Source organism: Anolis carolinensis, chromosome 4 (genome assembly GCF_035594765.1).
Source record: "Anolis carolinensis isolate JA03-04 chromosome 4, rAnoCar3.1.pri, whole genome shotgun sequence".
Taxonomy (NCBI): domain Eukaryota; kingdom Metazoa; phylum Chordata; class Lepidosauria; order Squamata; family Dactyloidae; genus Anolis; species Anolis carolinensis.
The window spans coordinates 173,874,078-173,888,663 of NC_085844.1; the positions used below are offsets into that span (position 1 = coordinate 173,874,078).

Genomic DNA, 14,586 nt, shown 5'->3' on the forward strand with positions numbered 1-14,586 from the left:
AAACAATAAGACAGGTGGTGTCAGTTCAGAATATGGCAAAAGTAGCACAGAAACCAAACTATTCAACTGCAGGGCAGACATGACAATAATACAGAATGAAAACTGCTTGCAGGCCTTCCATGGTTTAATTATACAAAGAACTATTTTGCTTTAAGAATGCTGAAAAATCCATTCAGTGATTTATTCAGGAGAACAATATATATTTCAGGAGATGGTTGCAACAATATTATACTTATGTCAAAATCAAGTGTAAGAAATGAATGAATATACTGATGATGAGGATGACGATGACAGTGATGTTAATCTTCCAAAAGACCGGATTTCCTTTGATACCTAGTATAGAACAACTAACAATTGGGACTAAATTTCGGTTTTTATAATCTTCAAATTTTCAGCTCCCAAATTATACAATCTGAAAAAATGTTGACTTCTTGGGCCCTACTGAAATAAAGAACAGACATTTTAAGGAAGCCATCATAATGTTTTGAACAGATGGATAACACAACAAATTAGTCAGGGAGTTAATTTTTCAAAATCATTAGTAACCTTGAATTTTGAGCCAAAGCTAGAATGAAGGTGCTTGTCAAGTTTCCACACCAAACATGAGGATTAATTTCCTTGTGAATCCATGTAATAGGCCATTTCTATGCTTTACCTATTTAAATAAGCATGGGATTTGGAAGGTTAATTCACTGTTAAACTTTCCTTGCACAGTTCAATCAAACTCTATGCAAAAAAGGTGATTTTATAAAGATGGTGGTCTTCTATATTCATGGAGGCTTTCAGTTTGATTTTAAATCCTGGGAAATGAGTTTAAAATAGCACAAGAGAACTTCACAAAGTTACTCTTCACCTATAGATGGAGGCAAAAATGTCTATGGATGAAATGAGGTTAACACAAACTGTTTGGTGACTTCTGTTGTCAGGGAGGCAGTGAATCTGTTCAGATTTTTTATCTGAGTCTTAAAATATCTATCGAGGTTTCTGACCCATATCCTCAAACTTGAGTATAGCAGTCTGTGCATCACCTTAAAAGTTCAGACTAAATCCTGGAGTGCAAGTTCCAGAATCAACCTGAGGCTGGTGGCTGGAGGATCATAGGAGCTTTAATCTAAAAGCAGAACTTTTGAAAGTTCTGCTTACATGCATTAAAAATGTGTTTTCAATATAACTGAAATGCCACAAAAATACAGTGGGTCCAGAAAGACTGCACCAGACCCTGTAATACTGATATATACACAGAGAACTGTAAGGCTGTGTTGAAGCAATTTGAAAAGACTTGCGTTCTCTTATTTGCTATATTTCCTTTAACCCAGTCTAGCAAATTTATACATGCACGTTCAGACCTGGAAATTGCCCAGTATAAACTGAAAAAACAGAATCCGATGCTTCACTATGAGTTCTTCCAGCGAGTTCTTCAATTGCCTTTAGAGTACAGTTATGGCGAATATCGAGAACTCTTTAGAGACTATGGAACACATTACATCACTGAGGCTACCCTTGGGGGCATTTATGAATTCACTTTGATCATGAACTCTGATGCGCTTCAGAAAGCAGGTATGTGGGCTAAAAAGGCTACAATGGGAGCTAAGTGAAATTATGTTCTCTTGTAAGTACATGAACATTGTACTGTGTGCCCTTGGTATCTTCTGGGGTTTGGTTCCAGGTCCCCTGTTGTTGTCCTCCTGCACCCCAAAATCCACTGATGCTAAGTCCCATTATATACATAATAATGTATATGTTGTATAAAGTCATATTTTATGAATTCTAATTACAGCTATGTGATTAATAAAGCAGATTCCTTAAAACCAATACAGTATGGGTCATTTTTCAAATCAATAAGGCAGGTTCAAAAGAAAATGGTTACATTGTATTCCTGAGTTGTTTAGAAGCCTTGAGTTGTCTAGATGACTTGGGGCTTGTCCTACTGTGTTTTCTGTTCCACATTTCAAGAAGAAAGAGTAGGAAAAACAAATATACCAGAGCCCATTAAACACCTCCTATCGTGTCAGTACCATCTTGCCTCCCCCTACTCCAATTGTGTTCCTTAAATAAACTGATAAATAAATTGGGTGGGGTGGTGCTGGAATATATGGATGATGAAATCTATGGATACAGAATCCACATATACAGATGGCTGACTGTAAAAGTACTGTACATCACACATTATGCTATATTTTAAGGAAATAACAAGCTTGCTCATTTGATTTGTTTTATAAGAATTTTGGCTATTTCATTATTCTAACGATAATAATAATAAAATAATAATAATAAAACTTTATTTATACCCCGCCACCATCTCCCCGTGGGGACTCGGGGTGGCTTACATGGGGCAGAGGCCCAAACAACATAAGGACAAAATATAAGCAACATAATACAATCACAATATAAAACAGATAAAACAGTAATGCAATATATCAATTAAAACAACAATACAGGATAAAAAATTACATTAAAAACACATAAAAGGTAAGACCGTACAGGATAGATTATTAAAAACCCTCTGGGGCTGATCGTATTTATGTAGGGATGGAAAGAGTATTAAAATATTTGGAAAATGGTTTAAAAGTTTTGTGGAAATTGTTAATGTTGAGAATCTTTGCTAAGGAGGAATTTGAATGGATAAATCTTCAGAATTTGGGACTTATTTATACATAGTAGGTTTGCATAGAAAACATTTTTTGCACATAAATTAATATTTTTATGTAGAAGTGTTATTTCCTATGCAGAAAGTGTTGTTTCATGCACAGCAATTATTGTAACAGGGAAGTTATTCTATGTAAAATGTATATGTGCTTGATTTGCACAGAAAATCAAATATTCTGTGGACATTTTATTTTCTGTACAGAAAAAAATGTCTCCTGTATAGAAAATGTGATTTTCTAAACAAAACTGTCTATTCCTAGGTTGTGATAAACTTTAAAAAAATTGTGTGCAGGGAGAAAATTGTTTTTCAAAATGTTAAAGTTACCAATGACTTCCTTTGAGAAGAAACATAGTGAAGAATTATGTTTCTTTACTTCAAATTGCTTATGTGTAGTCTTTTTAAAGAATTTAATACTTTTTATGGACTACTGTGGCCAGGCATTCCAATTATTCTAATAAATTGTGTAGTTAGGTTTTCCACTTTAGATTTCCCAACCTGAATGGATCAAGCTGTTGTGTTCAGAAAATCAAGATATTCTAAGGTGACCAATGATTGTTATGCCATTAAAGTTCTTAGCACATTAATCTACTCTGACGCCATATCATAATCATTATTTTTAAGCTAGACTTGAATGAAATGTGCTAAATGATTACTGATTATTTAAATTATTAAATTATTTAAAATATTGATGGGTTTTAATGGAAAGAGGAGCTATTATTATATTAATATCTGGGTCAAGGAATTGTTTGGCCCTAACAACAGAACAGCACGATTGTGTTGAATTTTTGGCTTAGTTTTCCATCATGTAATTCCTTGCCAGCTGTGTACCATTGGAGTGTACATCCTATTTGTTCTGCTAAGCTGGTCAACTGATTGCAATGCACAATATTTTCAGCTGGTTTTTTATTCATGTTGTTGTTTTGTTGTATAATTCTGTTTTAGATTGATGCAAACTGCATTTTTAAAAACTGGTAAATAAATAAAAATGATAAGAAATAATTAATTTATGTACATTGAAATTTACTTATGAGGTAATCAATCGGTTATATAGGATAACATCTTTTGCCTTATGGCAACATGGTTTATGTGGACAATCTCATTTAGTGTTTCTGCATGATGAATATTGCCTGTAGACATTTTTGAAGACGATGGTCATTTAGTGTCTTTTACATGCAAATGACTTAGAAACACTTCCAGGGGGCAATTATGTTGTTAAATCAATTGCTCAAATGCAAAGTACATTCCCTCATTCTCATGAAGTTCTCTAAGGCTTCAAAGAGTTCATCTCCCTTTTATTTCTATAAACATCCAGATTGGAGGAGTCTAAAAAAAAAGTAAATAATTTACTGGGAGGCTTTCTTATCTGACACTGCTCTTCCCATTTGATGGATGGTGCTTTCACAAGGGCCAATGTTTGTTATGTAGAACAAAGAGAGCTTTGGGACGTTAATCAATAGCTCCAGCTTCTTGTATACCCATTGGCAGAGGGAGGTTGATAAAATTGTGTAGAAGGACTTTTGGACTCCTCTGGATGACACATAATGACTTGGGTGCAGACAAGTCCATGTGCACACATAAAATACTGCACATGAAGTGTTGCTGTGGTGATTGGATTTTCTTTTAGCCCATTGCACCATGTAAGGAACCATGTAGGAACAAGGAGCAGGAGAGAGTTGCTGCAGAAAGATAAAATCAGAAAAGTTCCAGAATACAGATTACAGGTATACCTCACTTAACAAATCCTCTAACAGTTTAGGCTACTTTTTGCAAAGTATTTGTAGCCTACCAATGTCCCCTTTTGCCCTTCTCTTTAGCTAGTTTTTATTAGCAAAAACAGTTTTGGAAGGAGGGTCAGAGAAACACAGACATTCAGTTTAGGGTTGTAGAAGCATGACTGCAATGAAGAATGCAATAAAGCATGACTTGGGGAAGAATAGGATTCTGCTCTAGCCATGTGTGTCAGACTCCATCAGACTTAATATACAGCATTTACCTTTAGAACCCCTTACTGAGCATGTCTGAACAGAGAAAAAAGGAGAGCTGAGAAGCCTGTCACCCCAGTTACCCAAAGATTTCTTTTTGAAAAACCCACTGCTTTTTGTGGTATAGAAATCTGTCCCACTCCTTTGAGTGTGATTTCTGCCTCTCATATACATTTTCTGTTAAAGGAGTAATGCTCAAGAACATATTAAATTGTATAAAATAGGAACACTTGCATTCAGTTATTTTCTTTCTCTGAATCTTTTCAACTGTCCATCAGGAATATTTGAGAAATAGGGATGCAATTCTTAACTAAGTTCCTTCTAAAAGGAAGCAACCAGATTTCAGCAATTTTCTTCCAACTATGAAAAAGATTTTTAAACCCATACCAGTTTTGAATGGAATCTTCACAAAATTTGTGCATGGTTTTGCATCCAAAATAAAACAAAAGTGTTTTCTATGCATTAAAGAGCATTTTACTGCATAGTAGGTCCCAATTTCCAGACTGGCTTTGATAATTGCCTGGTTTTTGAACTCTTTCTTCAGAAGAAAGAAACTTGCTAAAATTATGTGTTGCTTGCTTTGAGAATGAAATTAGTGAAGTACACCCCTAGATTGAGATGAGATCCATGTTCTGGAACCCTGAATTCAAACCTATCTTTCTTTTCAAAAAACTTGTGTTTTTAAAGGGTATAGTTTGAGTGATGTCCGATCTTGTACACAAGCTGGCCTTAATCTTGGTGCAAACATTGAGGGAGTTTACGTATCACTTGGAATATCTGGCGGAGCTTGCAATGCTCTTTTAAAGGAAATTGGAGGTAAGTAAATGGCTATTGAGTAATTGAGTACAGTGGCCCGTGGTATCTGCTTGGTTTGATTCCCTCCATGGATAGCAAAATCCATGGATGCATAAGTCCTTTTATATTCAGCATAGTATAGTTGTTTCTAAATTTATCAAGTTAACTTCCAGAAAATAAGAATAAACTACTCTAATTAATGAACTACTCCGAATAAGAATGAGCTAAAGAGTATTCTTTCCATTTTCTGTGTCAAAATTTTCCGAATCTGTTATTAAGAATAAATGACAGATTTATATCTTCCAGTTAACTCAAAGTATTATAGTATATTGCTTTTCCTCATCCCACCAGACATTATAACAGCTCTTTAAGGAGCCATCATACTGAATACTTTCCCAGTCAGGAATGGTCATGAGTGTAGGACTAAAAAACCCAAGGATTACTACAATAATGTCAGCATCCATGTTGAGATTGTCCTGCTCAAAACTTCTGAAAGAGAGTTATGAGGTTCAAGTTGACCCCATGGTGAGCTTGAACCCAGTTACCTGGTCACATGGTTAAGTGGGGACTGGAAGAAGGATTTTCTAGATTCCTCAGGATTCACAGGATCTATACATGGTCCATTCACTCATCCAGGTCATGTTACTGTCTTCAACCAGTATGCTAGTTGAGAGGTACTCATAACTAATTTGAATATATGTTTTGATAATCTTTCTCTAGATAACACTTCAGAAAAGAAATTTGTGGAAGACTTTATCGCTCTTGTTCGTGGTGGTGCAAGTGAATATATAGCAACTCTTGCTGCCAAAGAACTGCCAACTCCAGAACTGATGCAAAAGTGGGGAGATGCAGTTCAATACAACCCTGAAATCATCCAGATGAAGGTGACTTTAAGCCCTAAAACTGCAAGAATAAATTAGGAATAAAGCTTGTGAAAATTTGTTACAGTTCAAAATGACTTTCAAGGTTTCACACCATATTCTTTATAAGCAAAAAAAAAAACCAACAAAAAAACAACAACAACCCTTCCTTAACAAGCTAGTTGAAAGTGAGATGATACGATTGCTGGATCCTGCGAGTTCCATAAGTGGACATAAATTCCACTTACCTCTGTGTATATGGCTATAGATTTGTGCACAAGGATGCATTTGTATATTTCCCTTCACATGATTCCACTCTATGCTGTCACTTCATCAGTGTTAGTATAATCTCCCTATGCCCCTCATGGTCAGTTAGAACTGGCAGAAAGAGGTTGTCTCTTCACTACTGGCTGAAGAGACATAGCCTAGGTTTCCCCCTTTCATCCATCCTTCTTGGCTCCCAGTTGGCCATAGGGGCACTTACTTGAAGCAGCAGCTCAGCTGGTCCTGTTGGGTAGAGGCATGAAAAGAGGCCAGAGGTATGCATGACAGAGTGCTATACTTCACAAAGCCTATGCAGACTTATGGCCGATAAATTAAATTTCACATTGGCTTTTAAGATCTGAAATTTGTTCGACAATATGGAAATAAAGCTGCTGCCATAACAGTGTTATGCATTTGATGTCAAATTGTTTGCTTTGTTAGGAAAAAGGAATTGGCTCTTTGGATTCAACATGGAGTCTAGTAAGCATCAAAAGTAGTGAAGTATTATTCAAACATACTCTAGGCAGGTTAGTTTTAATGAGCTTTAATCCAAGTATGAAAACAAGAGTGCATGTACATTACCCATGTACATTTAAAGGAAGTTTGGTGTCACTTTAATTATTGTGATTCAAAGGAATCCTGGAACTTGCCAATTAGCAAAATACTTAGCACTTTCCCTTAAAGCTGTGGTTCTCAACCTGAAGTCCTCAGATGTTTTTAGCCTATAACTCCCAGAAATCCCAGTCAGTTTACCAGCTGTTAGGATTTCTGGGAGTTGAAGGCCAAAAATATCTGAGGACCCCAGGCTGAGAACCTCTGCCTTAGAGACTCCAATGCACTACCCTAAGCTCCTTAGAATTTATTGTGAAGAGTAAGAAAGTTCAATTTCAGAAAGGCATATTCAGCCGTCATAGATGACACTGAACTATAATGAGTAGGCAGATTCACATAACTGATCTGCCCCACTCAGAAAACATTTCTATATGGAATATATTACTGTTTCACACTCTCTCTCCACCATAGGTAGAGCCACTTTATGAATTAGTGACTTCAGCTACCTTTGCAAATGCAAATACACTGAAACAAAATATGAGACGTGCATTGGAGGAGTTTCAACAGGAGTCAAGTAGCTGTCGCTGTACTCCTTGCCAGGGTAATGGGCGTCCTTTTCTAAAAGGTAAGACCTATCCTTTAACCTTCCTAGTCCGAATACGTCTGATAGCAAGGATGAAAGGGCTTCCCTGGCCCTTCTCTTTTTCTTTCCTTCTCACTAAATATTACAAAGAAAATATAATAAGAGAGGATATTCACTGAGATGTCACTATTCTTTCATGGGCAGCACAGATAAGGGACTTGCACCACTTTGGCAATTGGAATGTAATCTTAATCATTTACATTTAAGAAGGCTTTTCCAACTCAATTATGCATAAAACACAAAGTTGCAATCTGCTTCAAATCTCTTTCGGAAATAGCTTTGCTAAGCTGTGTGTGCTGACTAGCTCTCTGGCCATTAATTAGTGTTTCTCCCAGCTCTTGGAAGATGAAATGCCATCTGCAAGTGCTAAAGATTGTTATCATTATCATCACCCTAGATTCTGCACTGGGCACTTTTCCCTGTCCCCATTTTGAGCTTCTCTTGCTTTGAAGATGACACTGGCTTAACTGCATGGAAGGGAAGGAAGAGGAAAATGTTGACTTCAGTGTGATAAATTTTGCTGCTTTGACATATGAAGCTATCTTAAGGGCCAAAGCAGAATGTATCTAACCTGCTGCTAGTGTGTATCCAGGATCTTTTTTGTCAATTATAATTATACAGAAGGGACACAGGAAGAAGGAGACAATCCCCTTATCGGAAATATTTGGCATTGGAAAGGGAGGCTTAGATCTTCATGCTCCAGCACATAATCCAAATCACCACAGAGAGAGGAACGTACACACAAAGAAAAGGAAAGTATCACTATAGAATGATACATCAATGTCAATATAATCTATGTTGACCATAAGCAACTTTTAAAATCTCAGTACAAAAACATAAAGAAGAGCTTTGTTTTATCCTGTGCACTATTTCCCATAAAGGAAAGTGGAGCCTTGGGGTGTAAATGAGAAGTATGTACTATCCTTCTAAATGAGCATTCTCCCTGTCCAATGAAATTTCAGTTGCCAAATTTCTAGTGTTGCCAAGAATGAGATGCTGAAAACCACCCATACCCAAAGCTCACAAATGCAGTTTTCACATTCTCTTGGTAACTTTGTAGGCCCTTTTCTTTGGATGCTTAAATTTTATTTCTAAAGATTTAACAGGATTCTTAAGTTACTGGAATGCTATAAATTCTGTGATAAAGACCATTTTGATTGATAGAGCTGCTATTTTGAAAATAATGACCTCCCCACCACCACTCCCATAACTTCCTTTCACTCAGACATGGGAAAAGTGCAGTTGTCAGACAAGATGCAGCCCAGGACTGTTTAGAGCCAAGGGAGACAATTTTCTTTACAGCATATAAGAAGTTGGGCCTAACATGATCTTGAAAGGGCCAACATGTGCCAAAACTACCCTCATGCTTCTGATGGAGGGAATGGGCAGATATTTGGAAGCAATTAAAAAAAAAAAACCTTTAGCAGGGGTGTGAGGAGGAGAGTGAGAACCTGCAAGGTGCCTTGGAATGCCAATGACTGTTAGCCCCCAACAAGTTCCCACCCATGCTCTAATTGGCAGTAGCTCTCCAAAGTCTCAGACGAAAGTCTCTCACATGACTTACAAAAATCTCTTAAAACACCAGGATTCACTTGGGTATACCCCTTGATGATCCTCCTTACTGGGCTTCCCTTTTTTGGTTTCAGAGATAGGATTAGTTTGGGAGTGGCAGTGCTTGAAGCTAATTTTCACTGTTGGGCTGTTTGGACACTTGAGAAATCCTTTCCTCATGTTTTCACTCTAACAGACTGCCATACATCTAGCAAGTTAGGTAGGCTTGATATGTGAGGCCTCGTAATAGGGGATGGGAAATCTGCCAAATTCATTTTTTCTGCACTTTAGTTTCTTTTCCCAGAATCTGCCCTTTTTATTTGGTGAGGCTGGTAGAATTTAACTTTGGCAAATTTTCCAAAGGGTTGTGAAATTCTTCTTCACTCTCAAAATGGAGGGGGCCGTGTTATACCTGCTGCCATGTAGCTGTTAAAACAAAGAATACTTCAAAATACTGGGATGGCAACTAGGATATCTCAGGTGTGTCCTGGCATGTCGTCACTTGGGCTCTCTTCTCTTGAGCAAATGAAAGACAATCAGGTTATCTTAAAAGTGTGTCAATATCTATTTTCTTCACTGACACAATCTAAATTTCAACACTAACATGAATAGCCAATTCCAGATTCTTAAGACTGAAACACTGAAGCCTTTCTTGGACAGCTGACTCTGGAATTGTCTGTTTGTTTTTATTTTTGTCATACTGAAATAGGGGCAAAACTAAAAATTTTCTTTGTATACAGCTTGAAATAGCAGCTTGAAACAGAGAAATCACTAAATGGTTTACATTAAAACTGATATCTAATGCAATATAAAAAATACAAAGCATTTTGAAGTAATTAAAATAGATTAACACTCTAACAATAAAATTCAGAAAACAGAATAGTCTAACTAGTGCATATATAGGTATATTCTCAGTTGGTTTTTAAAGCAGCATAGTCGCTTTTTCTCAGACCATATGGTAGAAAGCTTACCAAAACTTGGGTAAAACTCCTGAGAGGTCTGCCTAACCAGTGCTACTTGATGCCATTCCATTGGCTGAGGATCAATCAATTATCATTGAGAAATTCAGGGATGACATATTGCTCGAATTAATTGCTACCCTTTTAGCATTAGAAATCTTTGGGTGAGCATACCTTTTCAGAATTCCATAATCCTAAATATTCCAAACTCCAGAATTATTCACATAATTGGTTAAGGTATTGACACTTTGCTTTCTGATAATTCAATGGACAAAAACTTGGTTTCATGCACAGAATTATTAAAAACACTGTGTAAAAAAATTACATTAAGGCTATTTTATATGGTTGAATTGAAGCATACATGAAATTCATGTTTAAACCTGAGTCCCATTTCCAAGAGGACTAATTATGTATGTATATACTGTATTACTATAAATCTTTTAAAAAATCCAAAATACTTCTCGTCACAAGTATTTCAGATAAGGAATGTTTAACCTGTACCTACTGTGATTGCAATTTGGAGCAGGAGAAAAATGGAGCTTGAAGTGTTGTTGACTATATATTATGCCTTTCAGGAACACATTGTGAGTGTATTTGCCCATTAGGACATCGGGGTCTTGCCTGTGAAGAGACACTAAGAACTGGTAAGACAAATTCTTAAAAGAAATTCCAATAAAAGAAAGTTAATGCTGAGTACTAATCATCCTTCTATAGTTATGTGTCTTGTAAAAAAAACTTTCTTAAGCCGCAAGTATTTTCCAAAATTGACTTTTTGATAGGTAAAAGCTTTATTGGCTTGCAATAAATACTGGAACATTATATTCCTAGTCTGCATCTCTCTACATAAAGCATCACATTAGTTTAGAGCAGTGATTAGCAATTCTCCAGTTCCACATTGCCACAATCGTAACCCATTGAGATCCCCCTCCCCTTACTCACACTCTCTCACACACACAAATACACTGTGAGGAATGGAGGCTTTTTTCAAGGGCTTGACAGCTACACATTTCTAGGTAGAGTTCCTAATTTTAGCACTAGTTTCATGAGTAATAAAGGTCCTGAAAGTGGATATGCTAAAATAGATCTACCCCATGGGCTGCAATTGCCCATCACTGGTTTATGGGAGTCACCTATAAAATCTTTTGTAGTGCTTGATCATGTCATGGAAATCAGCTCTTCCCTCAAACAGTATCTAACATACTCTCATTTCTCAAGAATATTCAAATTAATAAGATCTCACCTTAGCCTTATTCATGACAAGCCGCTCTTGAAAATATGTGTCCACATAGGCTATGCCTCATCCTATTCTACTATGGATGAAATTTTATTCATTTTTTCAGCACTTGGTTAATCAGTGTGAAACAGAAAATAATCCAATAGGTTAGGATTGGCCCTGGACCATAATTTGACTTATTTGGCCATTGGTATGGTAACCCTGATTTTATTTCTCATTATTCCAGGCACTGCTATTGATGGAAACTGGAGCTGTTGGTCTAGTTGGTCTCCAGCTTCTGGAGGAAAACAGACAAGAACACGGGAATGTAACAATCCTTCTGCCCAAAATGGTGGCAAGCAATGCCCTGGGCTAAATATTGAAAGCATTTAGTAAAACGTTTGAAAGAAAAAATCAACAGGATTGTTTTTAGAATATCATACAAGTCACAAAACAGGGATAGATATCTGAGGGTTTGGGACTTTCAATTTTTACTTCTGAAACCCTTTAGAGGCAGCTTAGACACACAAATTAAAACCAAAAATGCCTGATTTGGAAAACAAGTAACTTTTCATATGAAATAATGGGAGGGAGACTGTAACTTATTTAATTTGTGAATTGTCATATTTTAGATCCTGTTTTACATCCGGAAAAAAGAAAGCAGACATTTTGCATTCCATCCCGGAGAAAAGTGAAATGTAAAAATCTATCTATCATTAAAAGAGCTACTTGGGATTTGTAGAGAGGGGCCAAGGGTTTCAAAAGCAACTTAGGGATCACATCCCGAGTCAGGCTTTCCAACTTTGTCATTGAGCTATTATCCAAATAGAATTTCCCTCAGATGTGACAACACGCTCACCAGGGCTTCATTAGCCAGGGATGATTGAACCTGTAATCCAATGCATCAGTATAGTGGTAAGTTGGGATAAGATGCCATAAGGTCCAATTAATTAATTATAAAAAATTTCACATGTTATTTAGATAATCAGTAGATGCAGTAAACACCTATGAAAAGATCTAGAAACTCTCATGAACCTCCAATGCTGACCACATAATACAGTTTGAAGCCAACCCAAGGCTGCGGTAATGACCAAATGCACACAATCAATGTGCACTGAGAGCATACATTAAATGGGACTTGTAAAAACCTGCCCTTGCCAAAGCACAAGAAATAATTTGGAAAGGGGATGCCAAAAACTGGGAACCATGGTGCTAATCCATTCCCTGGAAGGGGAAATTAATTTTTCCAGGGTTTCCTCCCCCATTTCCCAAAGAGATCTGCATCAGTGCGCTTGGAGGAAAATGGGGTGAAAAAAAGAGAAAGTGACAGCAGCAGAAGTAACAGTTTGAGGCCAGGTATCATGATTAATGTAATCACCATCCTAACCTCAAACGCCAGTTCCAGGCCTGTCAATCTAATCACCCACCCAGCAAAACTGGTTCCTCTCAAACCAGCTCCAAGATGAACTAAAGTGTCAGTGTAGAAGTGCCCTCAGTCATGGAGGATCTGGTATGCTTATGGGTATATTTTATTCATTTAAGGAGGGGTTCCCTTCAGGTCTGCTATTACGTTGAATGAGTTGCATTGCTGCCCTCTTGTGCATGAAAATCGTGAGTGGCTGTGTTTAAAGAAGAACCTTTTCTATATGTAGGTTTGCAGATCATACACAAGTATGATATTTATTCCAACTATATAGCAAACATATTATAATATTTGTCACAAAGCTGTTGTGTATTCGCATACACATTTTGTAATACTAAAAGGTCATCATTTGTCATTCTGCTATTTTAAAAAGTTTACCTTTTCTGGGAAGCCAAACAAAGCAAAATCTAGTTCATTATTTGTCTAAATTTCAACCTGCTATTTTGAACAAATGTCTAAAAATATATGAATGTTTATTTTTTAATAGTCGCTGGAGAGTGGTTTACCATGCTTACATAGAATAAATGAAAATGTAAATCTCAGGCATAGCTGCTTCCTCAGATCATAAGCCTGAATCCAATGTGGTGATACTATATGCAGTTTCACATTTATTGTGCTGAATGGAAATGGTTTAATAATTAGATATTGCTTAAAGGGGAAACACTGAATTGCGAAGTGCTCCCAGATACCTCTGTGACACTCAATAATTTCAAAGCTATACAATAATGTTATGCTTATTCATTGGATGATTCCCATTGGAGATGACTCAGCAGAAGATAATAGATAATAAAGGCCTTTGTCCTGGATTTTTCAGTGCTGGGTTATTTTTGCAATGGTTTTCCATATGCTTTTTTCATCAACCTGGTTATGTGTCAATTGATGGATTTTAAAAGTTGTCAGAGCTCTTTGGTGGAGAAGAGTAAGTTCTCTTATGTAAATTCTACCTGTTTTTCCTAATTATAAATATGAAGCAAAGCTGCTGAGAGGCTAGAAGTTGACTCAGTGTCTATCAATTTCAACTGATGTTTGCAACACACACTATATCATAATGCTGAATGGCTGGCTGAACAAAAATAAATCAGGACTCATGACAGCATGGCAGGACTGGGGAGTTCAGCATGGAATGAGTTGAGCTTAGAGACTTCTCTGAAAACCAGTAAAGCATTTATTTCATTTATCACAGGCCAACTATTCTAGCGTTCCCAGTCACCTCCTAGGAAACCTGGACTGGACTTTTGACAATTGGTCCAGGATTTTCTAACAAATCTGGACTGTATCAAGGAATGGATCTGTTGCAAATATTACAGAACTGTACTGGTTCATGAAACTCTGCAGTCAGCACTTGATAGCTGTGTGACTAAAGACATTCACTTAATTTCTAGTTCCCAGTGACCCCCTACCCTCACCATTCTGCTGACAGGTAGACTATTACAAGCTCTTATTCATTCAGAAGAATACCAAATGCGTGGATTACTGTGGGCCCTTAATATCAGCTGGAATTTGGTTCCAGGACCCCTTGTGGACACCAGAATCCACAGATGCTTAAATCCCATTAGAAAAAAATATGGAGCCCTCGGTGACATAGTGGGTTAAAACCTTGTGACTTGAAGGTTGTGTAGCTGACCTGAAGGCTGCCAGGTTCGAATCCAACCCGGGGAGAGCGTGGATGAGCTCCCTCTATCACCTCCAGCTTCATG

At 37.0% G+C, this 14,586-nt stretch overlaps 1 protein-coding gene across 3 annotated transcripts in view; it reads left to right on the top strand.

The window, feature by feature from the left end:
- c8b (complement C8 beta chain) overlaps nucleotides 1–13,695 on the top strand; it is a 37,131-nt gene extending 23,436 nt beyond the window's left edge. For 2 of the 3 annotated variants that reach the window (XM_008109382.3, XM_003220174.4), the window contains exons 7-12: nucleotides 1,317–1,557; nucleotides 5,317–5,445; nucleotides 6,145–6,308; nucleotides 7,572–7,725; nucleotides 10,829–10,897; nucleotides 11,714–13,695. In XM_008109382.3, coding sequence (XP_008107589.2) covers nucleotides 1,317–1,557; nucleotides 5,317–5,445; nucleotides 6,145–6,308; nucleotides 7,572–7,725; nucleotides 10,829–10,897; nucleotides 11,714–11,859 — 903 coding nt within the window. In that variant the 3' untranslated portion in view covers nucleotides 11,860–13,695. The other variant, XM_062979583.1, reaches the window with a different exon arrangement.
- Nucleotides 13,696–14,586: the final 891 nt, after the last annotated feature.